Raw genomic sequence first — 19,183 nt, forward strand, 5'->3', positions numbered from 1 at the left:
CACATATTAGCAGTACAGTTCTGGCAAGGTTCTTACCATCTCCTGGGTCAATAATTTCCACTGTGGATGCAGCAGGAAATTCCAGAATTGCCATGACAGGCTCAGAAAGAACAATTTGAAAGGACTCAGAATGCTCATGTTCACCATCACTCAAAATCCGTACTCGCCATGTAGCTAAGGTTTGACCAGGATTAAACTGCACTTGCTTCTGGGCTTTTCCTCTGAAGTCTTTATCTTTCTTGGCAGTACCATCCTTGGTGCTAATACCTGTTAAAACCAGAAATTCAGGTCATTATAAACATCACTAGTAATTTTTCTCCCATTGTGTGACATTTAAAAGACATGTAGAAAAATATATTCTCCACAACCTGAGAACATTCAAACTAAATCCATTTCTCTTGATCAATTTTATGTTGGGTGTCACACATAAAAGTGGAAAAACTCTACATTCTCTGAAGTTATATCAAGTTTCCATTTCCCTATAATTCAATTACAGATGTCCAAAAAGGACAACAGACTTTTCTCTCTCCTTTTAGCCCTCTGGGTTCTCTTCTTTTCCAGAACATCTAAACAGCATCCTGCCTGAAACCCTAGAAAATATTTATAATTCTTAGAAAAAAACAACCACCCCCGGATTCAGACTTTAAAGGGAAAGCTAAGGAAATACAAAGACAAAAAGGAAAATATACTGAATAAAAACAAGAGAAGATGCAAAACCTGAACCATTGCCCTCATTGTCATTGCAATTAGAATGTTTTAAAATTATGGTCCTCTTATTCCCGGGTTTGCATAATGACAATCTTTAGGTTAAAGTGAAGCTGAAGCTGCAACTCATGGGAAAAAAAATCATATAACTCAATCCAAAGAGATGGCACAGGCCTTTCAGCCTCAGATTCAAACTGCTCTGAAACAGGTTTTCACAGGCATCTCATCCCACTTTAAGACTGTATGAAAGACCCTCATGGAAATTAGACAGTATTTCAGAACTGTCTCCAGCTCATGCGTTTGGCCTTGATTAAATCCCACAGTACAACTGAAATCTTAAAGGCTTTTCTAGGTTTTCAGAAAAAAATCCCTTAAAACTTCTCCTTTCTCTGATTGTTTCTTCAGCTGCATTATTTAATGCATTGAAACACATGACCTTTCCCTACAAACCTTGCCTTTCTTTCTTGAGGCTTCTATGCCTCATCCTAAGTCTTAGCTAATTTTATATAGCCTATAAACCTTCAGCCACTTTGGCACTGCATATGGACCAGAAAGGCCAGTAAGCATCTTGGCCAGTATGTTTTATGCTCTTTTCAACTCTGCTATTCCATTTGCTGGATTAAGGTAGTTGGAGGCAAGTTACTCAGACTGGGTTTGCTGATTTTTCAGTCAGCTCAATACTGAAACTGACCTTGAATCCATAGGTAGAAAATTTTGTAAACACTCTACCTGAAGGATCAGAGGTCACATCAGTATCTGTTATTCACTCCAGTGATTAATTTAAACCACACATCCTTAACTATGTATTTATCTCTTCCATTCTTTTTCTTTCTTTAAAAGAAATATATTATTAAAGTTAGTTCACTGTTAAAAAACATTCTTTTAAGATCCTGTTGATTAAGGTCTATATCCCCTAAATCTCATGCCAAAATAGGTGTCTCTACTGCATCTCACTACCTGAAACTCAGATTTTTAATCAGAAAAAGCCCTAAACAGAAACTAGCCAGGTAAATGCTTACATATCTCTGCAAAAAAAGCCTTAGATTGAGTGTTTTCTCTAAGCAGTGTAAGCTCACCTTAGGTTTCAGTGTGAAATTTTACAAGCATAATGTTCCCTGGTGCAAATGCATCAGAGGAGGAAACAGATCCAGAAGCTAGAAACAGGAGTGAGGTTGCAGAATGTGATAACACAGCCTTTTTTTCACCTTTCCACTCCCCAGACACTGCAAACAGTTTTCAACACCTCCTGTATCAGCCTCAGTTGACTGCCAACACTGAGTAAAGAAAATGAGCCTAGTGCTCACTTCTGAGCTGGCTGCTGGTCAGACCAGCCCACAAGAGCCTTCCTGAAAATGATATATGTTTATTTTCATCTTTTCAATGCTATAACTGTATTTTTTCATTATAGGGGAAAGAAGGTCTGGACAGGAACTGTATTCTGTGAAACAAATAAACAGTGGTATCAATAAAATCAAAGAAAGGAGGACCATGTCTTGGGAAGAAATTTCATTATTTAACTATAGAAATCATATGCATAGCATATAAAAGATACACTCTTTAATAAAGAAACATATTCCTTTGAATTTAGTTTGTTTGTCACGAAACAGCAGCAATACGATACAGTTGCATTGATATCAACTCATATCATTATTTCAAGTGCCTGGGCAGTGATTTATAGAAGAAACTGATAAGGTTAGAATTGAACTTACTTATAAAAGAGGTTTCCCCCAGATAACCTCTCCGTTTAAGAACAACATCAAGATACTTGGTGTCTTCATTTACTAAGTAATACTCCTTTTCTAAGGAGATCCATGCCCAGTTCAGGCGAAAATGCTGATTCTTCAGTTTATTGCCTCCTGCAAAACAAAATTAAAAAGATATAATTAAAACATTTCATTTTTGTTAAAGATTACTTTGTCGTTTGAGGTTAATGCAATTTTGTATCCTGGGTAAGATATGTATCTATCTGGACATCACAATCCAAAGGTTTTAAAGATTTAAAACTAAGAAATTACAAGTAAGGAACTCAACCAGAACACACTTGCTATACATAGGAGTAAACTTTTTCTTAGATGCATACAAACATAGTACACTAATTTTCTTATTTCTCAAGAGAAAAGCATCAAGCATTAATTAAAATGTATATGGGGTGCCTTCTGTATATCATCCTAATGGATGTGCTTTTTATTACTCTAGAATCCTGTAAGTTCTATAGCAGTAATAAAATGAACTGCTCAGCTCACTGGTGGCAGATGCTCACTCAGCCACTGTCTTCTGAGAATGCTGGGCTGTGTGGGAGACTGTAGTCTGATTTCCTGCCCACAAGGTGCTGCTACAGAACAAGATTTGCTCAGGTGACAATTGTCTTAAATGTGCAAGAAATTTCCTTTAGAAATTAACACTTCTATACCCAAGCCAGTGAAACAAGTGAATAGCAGAGAGGTGTATCTAAGCATTTAAATTAATTCATGGCTTAATTACTGGAGGAAGAGACATGTGAAGGTTGGTTTACCCATTCCAGTTTCTTCCATGAGGCAGCCACTCCACATGCTTTCACTCTGCTTCAAAGATAAGCCCCTATGTTTCTTTACTGACCTGCCTACTAGAAAAACCAGGAACTAAAGTTGTGCAGTGTCACATGGAGGCAAAGGTACTGTGTAAATGAAAGGAGGGAAATGTTACTGGAGTATCTCCTTGCACTCCTCACCCTGCTCCTTTCTGCTCTTTTGATCTCTGTTGTTACTGACAAAGGGGAAGGCTGCAAACACACATATCAGAAACTAATGAGCAGCAGAGAGAACCAGCAGCTGTAGTGTTACAGCAGTGACTACAACAGCACTTACATTAGGTTAGCTGTATGTTATGTCTTCCCATTGGTTTATGGGGACAAATGTAACAGAATACTTCTTGTTCTCTAATCCAGTGAGAAAAGCCATTTGTGTGCCACCCTTGAACACACTGCCCAATTTGACCATAATTTAACAGAAGGATAAAAGCTTCTGACATATAAAAAGGATGGAAATTTACTGTCTTTTAGAGCAGAGAGAACCTATTTGTACCACTAGTGAGACAAAATACTGCTGCACAAGCCTACTACAAATGAGAATGTCAGATATTTGAAACTGCCAAGGTAAAGGAAAATTTTCTAGCTGAGTTTGCATCCTTTTATACAAAAGATATTCTAACCAGAGGATAGAAAAAAAAGAAAATCTGGCATAAATTGTTCTCTTATCCAAAGAACTAAAGGTTAAATGTGCTGTGGACAAAGGCACACAATCTACATCTTACATAGAGGCCTCTTATGAATGAAATTTAGGAGTAAAAAAGCACAAGACAGGCATTAAAAAAGATTTACTATTGTCTTCATTCCACCTATTTCTTGCTTTCAGCTGTGTCTTTCTATTTTTTTTTTCACAGAATAAAAAATCCCCAACAATCACACAAAAAAGTATATTTCTTAAGGGGCTTGAGCCTCCATTTTTACAGACGTACTACTGTCCCTAAAATATGTAATGTTCACCTTTTAGAATGTGCAATACCAAACCCATCAGCTTAAAAATTTTAAGTAAAGAATCTAGGTATTTTAAACCTTTGTGTCTTCACATTGTGCTTTTTTTTCATGTTCAGAAGACACGTTTTCTGATTTATACAAGACATTTCACAGCCCACTGTCCCATAGAATAAAACCCCTGTTCTTCTTATTATTAGCTACTACTACTACTACTATTATTATTATTATTATTATTATTATTATTATTATTATTATTATTATTATTATTATTATTATTACTACAGACCTCTCATAAAACAGAGCAGGAAGCATATGATACATCTTACCTAATTTTAGGTATTTATTTTGGGAATAGAAATCCTAAACTGTCTTTATAGTCAAACCCAGGAAAGAGGCATTTTGTAAAGCTAAGACTTAATTTAGGCATTTATTTTTTAATAATATTAGCTTTGCCTTGAAATATGCAAAAATACATGCATTTTTCCTCAGCAGAGTTTAAAATTTCCTGTTGTGACCCTTTACATTGTAGACACTTTTATTACAGCCATCTAATGCTGGGTAAGATGAATTCCCCCTTGCATAATCTGGATGAAACTGATACAACATAGTAGAGCCAAGCACCACACAAACACAACCCTGTGAAGAATATCAAGAGTATAGCTTTTAGAAGTTATAAAATGTTGGAAATAAAACAGCACATGACACTTTAATTTGGTTCACTATTAAAACAAGTGCCAGCCCTACAATACTATTTCTCTCAGCAGATGGATTGTGCACTGCTCGCAAGCACTGCCCTTGGGCACAGTCAGACATTTACCTGCTGGGCAAATCATTAAGCTACTATACCAGTTTTGCTTTTATTCCTCTTCCAGACAAGTGCTGGCAGTACAGTACATCAGAAGTCCAGAGAAGGAAACCATTACTTTTAAAACTACAGAAAAGGAAGGAGGGCAGTGTTAGAACATGGTAAATCCAAAGGAACTCTGCATCAATGAGACGTGGTTGGCAAGATGCTGCTAAAGCGAGGCAGCAAAACTTGTTTCCTGAATTTTGCCAGAGATCAGAGTGCAGCAGTGCTAAATCAGAAGATGCTAGATGGGAGGTGGTGCAGTGAGATATTAATGAGAAATGAGATGGCAAGAGTCGTAAGACACATTAAGAAACTGTAAGGTGCTGAAAGTAAGGCTCTAGAGTAAGGTGAGTCACAAAGTGACTTCATGACGGAGGCTTTAAGGACAGAAGGTTTGCCTGTATATGGCAAGTCAAAGATAGATATAACATGGAATTGGTCTTCATAGAAATCCTGTCAGCAAATTGTTTGCCTGTCAGAAAACACTGATGTATTATTTTTGCATAGGTCATCAAACAAGAAATTCCTAAAAAGATCAAGTCATCTGGAAAAAACAGATCCAGTTACACAACATGAATACAAGAGGAGGGGCAGGAGGACTTGGTCAGTCAGCTGCTTGAAGGGAAAAATATTTAAATTATTATTCCCATTCAAGCATTCATCTTTCCAGCCGTGCTGCTCAGATATCTTAAAGTTATAAATCCTTCATGAAAAAACACAAATTAGATTGTCAGAATTTTCTATCATGGTGCAAAGAGCTTAGAGAAGGAAAGAATCAGTTCCAGTTTTCTCCATAGATCACAGAGCTATGTAAAGACAGTATAAAAATAATTCTAACATTAAATTGTGTACCTTGAGCACTGTTGACCTGAGGGGCCAAGAAAAATGGCCATTCTGTAAGGAAAGTCTGATTGCAGTTTTGCTGTCCCTTGGAGCTACTCCAGACCCTAATTCATAAATAAAAGCAAATAACTGCACCTCAATAAGTATTCACTTATTGACACAACAGAAATTGATGCATCTTGATGCAGATATTGACTTCCTTGCTGAGTATCTGTGGCATAAATCAGAGATGAATCAGCAAAAGTGTGCCTACCCTGCATACCCACAGCCACACAGACTCATTGTGTGCACAAGCAATGTCTGTACAAACACAGCTATCTGGAACCTGCAGAGCTTCAAGGTACGATGTATCTGCTCTCTTTAGTCATTAGCTAAAGTTGCTTAACGGTAAAAAACCCAACTTTCAAATTCCTCCTGCACAAAGAACATATATCAAAACCAAGAAGCAGTGGAAAAAGAGTTTTAACAAATCTGATTCTATGATCAAATGCTATTCCCTCTGCTATGACCATCAGAAAGGGTATATCCTGTAAAACTCTCTTAATTTCATGTGGAAATTGCAGAAGTGAAATGCCTAAGTTAACCCAGCACACAACACATGCCACTAGAAAGTTTTGAATTGACTTTAACAATGCATAAGATAACCTAATGATATGATCTGGTTAGAAAAGCTTTAAAATGCTTCACCTTTGTGTCTTTCAAGTATACTGAAATAGACCCCAATCACTAAAACAACTTGCTGAACTCTGCGCTCTCCTGCACTCTATCTGCCACTGTAACTCAATATATTTGCAGAACAGTCAAAATGAACCCCTTAAACCAGCCCCAAGTGATTAGGGACTAAAACAATTCTTTCTCTGAACTTCTCATGAGAAAACACACACTTCCCAGCATTACGGACTTAGCTTGCCTGGAGTATAATTGCTGGTATCCAATGAACTACAGAAAGTACTGAAAGATGGAAACTGTCTGCAACTCTTTTTTCTGTTTCATATCTACCTCCAAGAACAAGTTGGAAGGGCCACATTTGCTGGGGCTGAGAATAAGCAAATGCCTGAAGCCACGTAGCAGAAGAAATATCTGAAGAATACCATGTAGCTGCTTTTTTACAAAATGGAGGGAGAACTGAGAGACAAGACATGAATGTCAAGGTTACCCAGTGTGTATTAAATTTGGATCCTCATAAAATTCAACTAAGCATCACTAAGGATGTCTCCAAGTGCAGTCTGGAGATTCATGCAGGATTAATTCAAGGAATTCCCAACTCAAGTCTATGTCCCGTTCTTCTGCAGGAGATTAACTGGGTTCTGATTAAGAGGTTAACCTGATTTTCATTGAAAAAAAACTGTGCAAGCAAATATGCACTGGCTCTTCAGACAATTAGTGTCATAGCTTTAAATTAATTATAAACCAGCTCTGTGGAAATTCGCTGAGAGCCGGGACACTGTCACTCTATTGGCTGCATCAAGAAACTATGAGTTTTCAAAGGAAAGAGCAAAGTGGATAAAGAGCAACCCAATCTGAATCACCAAAAAAGATGCTGGAGCACCGTGTGTGTTTGAAAGCCTTTATTCCTATTAAGTACTTAGTTTGTAACTGATTTCTAGGAAATCCAAAAGATCCACTTGTTGGTTTTGGATTCTGTGCTGTAAGCAAGGGACTTGCTCTGCAGGATGACCACTGCTTCTGAGCAGAAAAGAACTCAGAGCAAATAAATTCAGTATCTCCAGTGAATAACCACTCCTGGCAAAACACAGTATGTTTTTGCTCAGGTTCCAGAGAACAGGAACATAATCAGCTGGCTCCTGTTCAACAAAAGGTGGGCAAGAGATCTTTCCTAGACACAGGATTCATATCATCTAATGCCATCCTATAAAAGATGTATGTTTAATTAAACCTAGCTGTCTAGGCACAAGGAATGGAAAGCAATACATCTTCAGGAACTGCAGGCACATCTTATATGAACAGGTGGATCACCTTTTGGAAAGATTGACCACCATGAATGTAATGGGAGTGTGTTCAACCCACCAGTCTATATGGCTAACTAAAACCCAGTTAAGTCATCTTCTTGACAAAGGAGGGTCCTGAGAAAGCTCAAAGACAGAACTGAAACTCAAAGACACAACTGGCCCTAACTGTAATATGGTAAATTTGTAAATTTAAACATTTTAGAAGTAATCTTTGGAATATTTAAACATGACAACAAAAAAATTGATTTTGTTTAGAAAAACTGTTCTGCTACTATAAAGTTATCTCCATGCTGTCATTAAACTAATTAGCATTTTGTGTAGTCACTAACTTTGCATGAGAAAATTAATTTAAATTGCCTTGTGAGTATTAACAGAGAAAACCCAAACATACCACTCAAGCTGTCATGTCTATAATTAAACAATGCCCACATTACCTAAAGCACAATATCTTTTTCCTAAAGATCCACACCCTGCACCTCCCTTGAGGGAAAAAAACACCACCTCGATTAGTTAAGGCTTCATACATGCATGGCCTGCAGCAACAAGTAAATTTATTAGATCTCTGACAACACATTCTTAAAATAAACTTAATAGTTTTCAGTCTCTGCTCACTAATTTGTTTTGTGGCGCCAGACAACTTCTCCCAAGAGGCTCTGGCTGAATTGAAGCAAGGTTCATTTCCTTGGCTCACAGAATAACGGGTTTAGCTCAACCATCTTAGCTACTATCACATAGGGGATTTCTCTTCTGGTTTATATCTTTGAAGTACACATGTATTAGTCCATAGGAAAACTACTCCCATTCAAAGCCTACTCAGACAAAGTGTTAAATTTGAGGGTCATGGCACATCCTTAGCCCCAGTCATTTATGAGGAGTAATAACAGAAAAGTGTACTGCAACCTCAGAAATGCAAGACATTACAATAGAACAGGAGTCAGGAGAAATATAATCAAAATCAAAATATTATTGCACTTCATATTGCACTATTTTAAGAAATTCTTCTATTCTGGGAAAAGAATAGACCAATTTTCCCTTCATTGGATTACATTTTCATGTAGAACCCACTGCTGCAGACTCCTACATACATGCCTAATATTTCAATGCTTGCAAAATCATTCTCATGCTTAAAACCAGGGTGCATGAAGGGGTATCATCTGAAACTGAGACCTCTAATTTTTCACAATGAATATTTAATTGGTTTTTTGTGTCAAATTGGCAAATTTCCCTTGAAGAAGTAATTGAACTTCTCAACTTTTTTTTTTTTCCTAGCTGTTGAACACTGTCTTGGCAGAAAATTCCCCTCCATTTCAGATCACAATCCAAACGCATAAATCTCAAATTTTACAAACATAAGAGGAAAATGAATGCAAGAGGAATTAAAGAAGTTGTTATTATTTACAAAACCTACTCTAAACAAGTTGGAATAGTGTTTCCATTTTATCAACTGGACTTCCTATAGCCCATTGAGCATAGACACAAAAAGCATTGTTTTAACTCTGTGTCAAAGTGTTTGAACTGCTTTTTGTTATTAAGAATTTACTTCCAGAGACTTGCATTTTGGTTCTTTTTCTGTTCTGGCAATACAACAAATAAAATGCCTCACTGATTGGAGGAGAACAAATGTCAGGCAGGTTCATTTATTTTTCAACTCAATTCAGAGTAATTGTACCAGGTAATCTCAAATATTTGACTTTTAATATTATTTGACCTGAGAAACTCCTTTGTGGTGCCCTTCATCCTTTTTAAGCTATGTCAAACCTATAACCTTTTGCAGGTGATTTAGTCCTGCTCAGCAAGGGCAGATTAAAAAACAGAAAACATGTAAAATTGTTGATATAAACAAGAACCCAAAAGGATTCGCTTTGAAGTCACTAACTTTAACTTGAGACAACCCTTGCAGAGTAGTCAAAGATATTAGTTCTGCTGAGGAAAGAAATATTTTTCTTTCTGCAATAATGTGTTATTTTTTTATATAATGACAAAATTTTTAGCGTTATTGAAGTCTATCCTAAGGGGCAAAATTGTATATTCCTATGGCAGTAATTATAATATATTCCTGTATTATTTCATCTGAAATTCCTGTGTTGTAGTCATAACATATATAACAAGAAGGAAAAAAAAAAACCCAAAAAACTGGAAGAAGCCAAATATTCCTTAAAAGATTCAAGCCAAGATGTCAAAAATCTGTTTAAATATTAAAAATAAGTGCAAAAGTACTTCAGAAATGAAGAGTAGAGTTGAGAGTCCAGAATAATATGAGCACTGTGAGTTTTCCAAGAGAGGAGCTCAACAGACATAAAGGACAGGGAACAGAAGTGACTGTGAAATTATGAAAACTCAATCTTGATAGTATGTTGCTTCCGACACATCATTTCTTTCTCCTTCTTCTCTGCATGAAATCTTCATTTACACTTTGAGATAAGTAGTAATTAAATTAAAATCAGCAGTAGAAAAATTGCACCTTTACCATCAAATTTGTTTTTATTATACAACAAACTTCAACAACTTACTTATGTACAGTTCACATTTTATTTGGCTTGAAAAGAGATTATTGTTTAAGCAATTTAAGTTGTTTTGGCATTCCTCAAGCTTCTGAAAAGTCTTTGATGAAGATTTCCACCACTGTTCTCCCACATGCATTGAGAAATTAAAATCCTTCAGGTTTTTCCCAAAGGTGAGGGCAGGAATGTTTTTTCTCAAGTCAAGTCAAGTCTGGCTCCCACCAAATCTGCTGGCTATTGCATACAGGCAGATGAAGGCCTGGGTATCTCTGGTCTCAAGTTTACATTTTTTGCCCTAGAGTTTGTACAGAAACGTGCAGAGGTGCGATCACAACAGTTTGAGCTTGCCAGCCAGCACAAATGTTTATCACTTTTAAAGAAAGCCATCTCCCACCCTTTCTTGAAAGGGAGCTGCATAGCACTCACCTGTTGGGACATGACCTCAGCCTCCCACATGGCACCTGCTGTAGCTGCTGAGGTTGCTGAGACACAAACCAGGGCAGTTCCCTGGGCTGCAGTGCCATGGGGGGCACTTGGGAAGTGGTTGGGAAAACTCTTGCCTGCAGCAATCTGAACAAAGTTGATGACACAGTGCTAAGCTGTCATCACCTACCTCCTCCTTTTGGCTGGGGGTGTTAAACTTGCTATTTTAAACTGATTTCATGGCTGCTCAAAATATTAATTTTCTTCCCCCACTAAATGTGACAGTGCCCTTGCTACCTGTTAGGATTTCTGATTCTTGTAGGATGCAACAGCATGCTAGTGACAGAGGCTCACAGAAGCCCATTCCAGGAATGCCACAGAAGCCCCATGGATCATAGGGCCATGAAGAATAGAGGATACAGCAGAGGTTGGAGAACAGAGCAGAGGTGAGAAAATGACAAAACTTACTGGTTGCTCAGTGAGATTAACAGGACATCTCAGATGGAATTAGCCTGGGCAGCCCTCTGGCTGTGTAAGTAAAGATGGTTACAGAAACCCTTCTAGTCACTGATTGCCACAGAGCTACCTGTGAAAGTCCCTCCCCTGGATATCTTTTGAGAATACTTCTTTCTCTTCTTACCCTAATTCTAGAAGAAAATGGATGTCTTAATTAGCAGGATTGATTAATGAGAGGTACATGAGAGGTGCATAACTTACTCACAGGATTTTTTTCTCTGTTCTATAGGATCAAATAGGTGTGGATATTAATTAACAGTAGAAAATGAGATGGCAAAGGTATTAATCTTCTGAAAACTGTGCAATATATGAAATGTTACTGATTGCTGGTTCTCTGCTTGACACCTCCAGAAAGATGCACATTTCAGCCCATCCACAAAAGCTGAGTGACCAGTTGGTCAGCTTGAAAGCAATACACTGCTAATCCTCCTGTGCAAAACAATCTATGCCACACATTCTAAAGAAAAATATGGCAGTGAGTCCTTAGTTAGAGATAGATCTGAAAAGTAATGTGATCCATAATTAAGTTTCAATCATTCTAACAAATGCACATGTAACTTTATTCATGCCCACACCTTTGCTAAGTCAGATCCTTGACTGGTTTCTCTGTGTCAGAGAAATTTTTCTGTTTTAACTCTACTGGTCAGTCCTATCTTGTTACTTGGAAGGGTGATCTCTAGCCTTAAGCTCTCCAAAGAAGTACCTGCAATTTTTTTGCCTATTTAAAAAAATCACTTGTCTAGGTCGCTTTCTCATTCCTTTTCAAAGAGGGCAAGTATTACTAATATTATTTATAAGGTTGCATTGGGTGTGGTGAGATGGAGTTCATTTTCCTCACAGCAGCCCTCACAGTGGTGTGCTTTGCACTGGTGTTGATAACCAGCGTTTTTTGCTCCTGCTGAGCAGTGCTGGCACAGTATCAGAACTGTCTCTCCAACTTTCCACCACCCTTCAGCTGGCTGGGGATGGCAAGATCTTGGCAGGGAACACAAATAGGACAGCTAATCCAAACTGACCAAAGGGATATTCTCACTAATCTCCACCTCCAAAAGCAGGGGTTTCTTGCCTTTGTCTCCACTTCCTACTGTGGAACACTCCAAAACACTTCATCTGTTGAACAAATGAAACGAGACATTTTTTGACCAAATGGAAGAAAATATTTGAAACCAGATGAGCTTTTAGGTCCTTTCAAACCCAAAATCATTCTGTGATTCTAAAATTGGGTGCTGCAGTCCAAAGGAGGCCTCACAATAAGTTGTTTTTACACACTTTAACTCAAATATCTCAAGAAAACATATTGAGACCTTGAAACATTTTGTCCAAACATATTTCTAATCCTTTGGACATGATTCTTACCTCATGTTAATAAATCAATATATCTTTTAGATTTCTTAGCTGCTGAGACACCAGTAATACCTCTGTTCTTCACCTCTTCACACACTCCCTGAGTAAGTTCTTGAGAGGACAATGAGGGTAATACCATCTAGCATAACCATGGGAAAGCACTTTCTTTTCACTTTCTGGTTAATGAGCAACTTTCAGGATAAGTTTGATAAAGGTCCTTATGTTAAAGAACATTGGAGCGAAAAGCGAAAAGAAATGTGTGTGCACTGTCTCAAAAACTACTTGTTCAGTGGAGACACATTTGCTCTAGTATGTGCTTACATTAAGAGTCCTAGGTTGTTCTTTTATTGAACAGGTATTTCAATCTACAGTCACCAAGATACCTTAACATGCCTTTGCACATGAACACGGGGGCAAGACACAGTATGTGCATCCTGTTAGAGCGACACAAAGAAGCTCTAGTTGAGTAGGTACCTCTTCATGGCACAAAGGATAGTGCCACATGACTCAGCCCTGCCAGAGGCAAAGCTTTACCAGGTGGATGCTCTGCTGAGCCTCCTCAACCCTGCTGATGCCTGAGATTGTTCATTAAGCTCTGTCTTGAGTAGCTCACTAAGGGACTATGTTGCTCCAGAGACAGAAAAGGTTTAGTTTTGGCTAGAAGGAAATAAATCAGGGTAGATTTAATCCTGGGTTCTCTCAGTGCTTTGTCACAGCGAACTCTACAGGTTGTTGGACACACTTGTCTCTCTCTTTCCTACTCATGTGTGGCTACTGCTCCCCAGTCTGTCATCACATGCCTTTCTTGGGATAAATACAGTAGCTGCTTACAGAGACATACAATCCAGGCCAAATCTTCCAACCTTTTTTCTTATGCTTTCCTTTAACATTACTCAACAGCTACAGACGTGCCAGCCATATGTGCCAGACAAATTTCACAGCCAGTTTTCACACCAGTGTCCTCAAAGGGCACTGCTTTCTCTGAGACACATTTTGATAAGCAGAACACTTATTTAAATCTACTGGAGAACAGGCTGGCAAAACTCATGGCACAAAAGTGGGCCTGGAATTTCATTCAGACTACGATTAAACATTTTCTTCCTAAGAGATCTTGAGAAGGAGATTTGGACAGTACATTCTATGGGAAAGCTATAACCTCTTAGGTTAACTCTTTGGTCCCTTAGCAAGTATGCAACAAGATCTGAATAAAAAAAATGTTATGCAGAAGTGCATGGAAGGTCAAAATAAAAGTATATTTATGATTTGTACTACATGAAGGTATACTTACATATATATATATATATAAAAATATATATATATATGAAAATATTCCAGTTGAAATTTGAGCATACCCCAGTAAGGCTATACGTCTATTTCAACTTTAAAAAGTTGAAAAAAGTACATGCATTCTCTTCTTATATCATGCAGTATTGAGTGAAGCTGGCTTTATATCTAAATTTCTGCTGACACCAAATCAAATTTGATGATAAAATATTCCCTGTCACTTAGTGTTCCTGCACACCCACTGGTTGCAAAATAAAGAAAAAAACAAAAACAAAGCAAAACCAAAAAAACTCATAAATCCATATTATTACAAATAGTGCAAAACTTACTGTGAATCATTCCTGTGAATTCCTGAATGCTCTCTGCAATCTACTACTTAATATTTTGTACATTTTTTTGTCTAGGGTTGACATACTAGTGAACTCCTATAAATACAGATAAAAGTCAGCAGTAATCAAGTATTGTGTGGAATTTTTTAAAATGTTTAAAGAATCATAATGTAGCATGATGGAAAGACAACTAAGTCTGATATGATGCAGCAGATTGCTGCAGATCAGCTTGAGACAGAAAGGCTCTGCAGGGCGATTGGCCAGGCTCAATCAATGCACTGAGGCCAATGGTGTGAGATTCAACAAGGTCAAGTTCCAGGTGTTGCACTTGGGTCACAACAGCCCCAAGTAGCACTACAGGCGGGGGGCAGAGCAGCTGGAAAGTGACCCACAGGAAAGGACCTGGGGGTGCTGGACAACAGCAGCTGAACATGAGCCAGCAGTGTGCCCAGGTGGCCAAGAAGGCCAATGGCATCCTGGCCTGTATCAGCAATAGTGTGGCCAGCAGGAGTGGAACCAGGGCAGGGATTGTGCCCCTGTACTCAGCACTGGTGAGGGCACACCTCAAATCCTGTGTCCAGTTCTGGGCCCCTCACTACAGGAGAGGCATTGAGGTGCTGCAGGGTGTCCAGAGAAGGGCAATGGGGCTGAAGCATCTAGAGAATAAATCATATAAGGAGTGGTTGAGGAGCTGGGGGTGCTTAGCCTGAAAAAGAGGAGGCTCAGGGGTGACCTTATCACTCTCTAAAGCTGCTTGAAAGGAGGTTGTAGCAAGGTGGGGGTCGGTCTCTTCTTTCAAGCAGTAGAGACAGGACAAGAGGAAATGGCCTCAAACTCTACCAAGGAAAGTCAACTTATGGCAACAGGAATTTTTTTTTTTCAATGAAAGAGTGATCAGGTATAGGTTGCCTGAGGTGCTGGTGGAGTCATCATCCTTAGAAGTGTTCAAGGAATGACCGGACATGAAACTTAGTTGACACAGTGATGTTCAGTCAAAAGTTGGATTCTATAATTTTGGAGATCCTTTCCAACCTTAATGATTCTGTGATTTTACAGTCCTATATTTGAGTCAATACATAAAACATTTTGACACTTAGTAGTCAAGAAATCGGCCTTATTTGGGTCAATAACAGAACAGTGGAAACTTTCATTACATTCCAATGAAAACTAAATAGTGAGTCAAACAGATAGCTTAGAGTGCTTAGAGTTCTTTAGACCTTTCAACAAGGTATAAATCTCTTGACTGTAGTAAGTATAATATTTATATATTCTAACCTATGCCAGAATATTATTATTAATATAGGAAAAGAAAAATTATAAACGTGCATGTTTTAGAGAATATTATTTCTACAATTCCCTCCATTCCTAGAATTTCAGCACTGTACTGCAAACACCAGCAGTGAACTCAAGGCCAGCATTTATTTCTATTTGAATCTGCCAATAGCCAGTGTGAAGTGCAAACATCACCAAATAATGCAGTATGAATATTAATATATAAGTTAACATGAGTTAACAGTATGAGTTAACACCAATGTATTTGTGTGGAATATGGAGAATATAATTAATGCTAAAGAATTTTACACCTGATTTGCTCAAATTATTGACATCACATTTTTCGACCATGGAAATTTATATTTTTCATATAAGTTTAGGGAAGAATCTAAATTTCTTCCCAGCAGCTATGTATCCTGTATTTTACGAGACTATGTCCATTTCAACTGATGAACTTAGGACAGATTTCTTTGTACATAGTTAGATTAATAAAAAAAAATTGAGATGTACTACTTTCATGGAATACTCTTTAATATGTTCCTACACGGCAAGTCTCTTTCTTTCTCTCTGTATATATATAATTCAATATAATTATATATGTATACATAAGTTCCTATAGATACATACACACAGACCTATGTAAGAATGAACTCTATTAAACTCCATTGAATACAGTGTCTTCACTCTGTATTCAAAATCAGTCTCATTCTGCAGCTCAGTTGAAGCAAACAAAGCAACAATTGCACATTAAGGTAAAGACCTGGTCCACAGTTTTTGTGCTTCTCTGCCATTAAAGAATCCTTAGTAGCTTATTACCAGTGATATTCATATCACCAAAATAAATGGGAATAAATGTGCTCATAGCACCCTATCCATAAAAATTTACCATTTTTTAAAAGCTGAATTCATGCATTGCGATTTCTTTTTCATCTTACAGAGAATTTGAGTCTTCATTAATTTTTGGAAGAACCTGTGTAACAGGGTGAGGATTAATTATTTTTGGTTGTTTAAAATAAACCAGTAAGATGGATAATAATATTACAGTTATGGATAGTAATAGTATTTTTCTGGATGAGGTGAAATAAAATATCCTGCAGATCTCCAGAGTAATTTTTTTACGTATTAATAGTTCCATTCTACCTGACTCACACTCCATTCCCTGTCCAAAACAATTCCAAGAACAATTCTTCATGAACCTAGTCCAGGACTGCAGCAGGCTCCCACAGAACACACAAGAGAAATCAGTTCATACATTTTCCCACAACACATAACTAAAACTTCACATTCTGTCAGTAAACTAAGACTTAGCAGTGTGTTCTGAAGAGAAAAATTCATTCTATGAAAACAGCATGGTAATGTCAGGCATTCTCTCCTACCTTCAATACTGCAGCTTAATTTGGTATAACTTACTGACCTTTCTTCTCCCTTTAGTCAGACTTTGACCTGCAGTCCATTGAGCCTTTGGCCTGGACACTACACTGGCTGTGGACACTGCTGGTTCCACTGAGCCTGACTCACTAGAAATACCCCAGTAAGTAAAGACACTGACAAAAAAAAAACCGCAAAAGCCTCAAAAAAACCAAACCAAAAAAAACCACCCCAAAACAAACAAAAAAAAAAGTGATGGCTTTCCTGAGCAGAAAACTATATGTAGTTCATAGTTATAACCATCACCCAAATCTTTGCCCTTTTAGGAATGCTCCAGGATGTAGGCCTGTTGGTTCTAGTAACTTCAGTTCCTTCACTGCTCCTGCCAGCAGCAGCTGGAAGCCTTTGTCCATTTTCTCTCTAGAACTCTCTGTGTAGAGAGACATTCCTGCATTGAATTACACTCATGCTATGTTAGACAGTTTTTTTTTGAAAAGCATTTATTGAGATTTGTTTCACTTAACTTTGGATGAGGTAGATGTCTGCATCCTAACATAGTTATCCTAAGCATCCTTTATATCCAGGGAAGACTAGTGGATTTGTATCCTACTGCTTAAAGATAGGTATTCAGGGTCATTTGAGACCCTTTAAGGTATCTGAGACATCTGCAGACAGCTGGCAAATCCAACACATGATTAACAGGAAACCCATGCCCTTCAGCAGGGTTGGACAGAGGTCACGCAGGTTGGCTGGAGCCCTCACAGTACACTTGGTGCTATGCTGAGGGAATTGAAACATGCCCAGCAGTGCCTGGAGAGCAATTCAGCTCATCATAAAGAAGACATTTGCATTGGCTGAATAGTTTTGTAATTCCAAATTGTACAATCTAATTATTCATAGACTACAGTGGGACCTTTGACAACTAGACACACTCAGTCACCTGAATTTAGTCATCTAACTTCATCTGTCTTCAATCTAGCACAAACTACACTTAAAAACTTTCCTCAGAGAGGGGAGTATGCAGATTGAAAAATGAACACGTTACATGGCCTCTGACTCTACTACTAAAAGGGAAATTTGCAAGCCCTACTGAGTAAATCTCTACTTCAGTACAAGTTGACTTGTACTGAACATTAATCCGGTTATAAATAAGAAACAGCCTACCTCTTGGCACCATATCTTTCAGACTAATGTGTGGATGTTTGCCTGCATCAAAGATGCAGCCTGAAACAACAGGCAAACAGGGTGGGTCAGGAACAAGTCTCAGAGCAGGACAAGTTCTGAGGGAGGCAGTATTCATTTAACTCAGATTGGGTTAAACTGACTGAAAATGCATCCCTGAACCAGACCTTCCTGGATGCACTTAGCAAATGCAGACTAAGCTCTGCCTAAGAAATCCAGGACTCCCTGTTCCCCCACAGGCTCCCTCTCAGTCCCAGCTCCTGCTCTGTTTCCCCCCTGGAGCTGGCACAAGTGTTTGCACGGCCATTTAAGGAACCGCCCCAGGGAAATGATCTCTAGTAGAACTAAATGCAGAAAGAAACAGTTTAATTTTAATCTGGGTGTTTCCCCTGACCCAGAGTTCATGGCACAAGAGCACAGTGCTTGTGCCAGGGTAAGGGAGGCATTGGCACAGTGATAAATACCAGGGGTGGAGAGAAAGTGGGACTGCTGTGCTTGGCAGCAGTGCTGTCTCTTGATGCTGGAAGCAAGCCCTCATGCTGACATTCCTTGCTGGTATAAATCAGTGTGTTAGAATGCAAATCTGGCCCTTAACCTGAAAAGCCAGTTTTCCATGTTATTTTCACTACAAAACCACTGCATCCCTATGTCTGATTCCTAATAGAGAGTGAAACCAAGCAACACATGCTTTGATGGTGACACAAATCGCATCACTTTTAACAACAAGAAAATTATTCCTGATAGAAGGCAGGAGTTGTTGTGGCAACCATTTAAAGAGGTCATAAAGATTCCTGCCTTACAATGCTTCCCAAAGTTATTCCTACAGATAACCAGGCTTTCTGTTAAGGCCCGTTTCCATCAGACCCATAGGCAGGACACAAATGTGACTGAAGAACAGAGTTTTCTGAAATACTGCAAAATGATCCCTTTGAAAAATTTTGAGGCACTACCTTGCATCTAACTGCCCACCAGTCACACTTTTTAAAGGTCAGAAGCCACTCCACAAAATGAAGATTTGATGTCTCAACAGAAAAAAACACACATAAAAAAATCTAATCCTCTACAAAAATTAATTCTCTTAAACT

General features: G+C 38.2%; 1 protein-coding gene across 1 annotated transcript in view; it reads right to left on the reverse strand.

Moving 5' to 3' along the window:
• Positions 1 to 19,183, reverse strand: part of FREM2 (FRAS1 related extracellular matrix 2) — a 116,516-nt gene that overhangs the window by 51,796 nt on the left and 45,537 nt on the right. Inside the window, exons 3-4 of the mRNA XM_036385973.1 lie at positions 2,415 to 2,561; positions 37 to 267 (exon numbers count right to left, since the gene is read on the reverse strand). Coding sequence (XP_036241866.1) covers positions 37 to 267; positions 2,415 to 2,561 — 378 coding nt within the window. The remainder of the gene's footprint in view (positions 1 to 36; positions 268 to 2,414; positions 2,562 to 19,183) is intronic.

The sequence above is a fragment of the Molothrus ater genome, chromosome 2 (genome assembly GCF_012460135.2).
Source record: "Molothrus ater isolate BHLD 08-10-18 breed brown headed cowbird chromosome 2, BPBGC_Mater_1.1, whole genome shotgun sequence".
Classification (NCBI taxonomy): Eukaryota; Metazoa; Chordata; class Aves; order Passeriformes; family Icteridae; genus Molothrus; species Molothrus ater.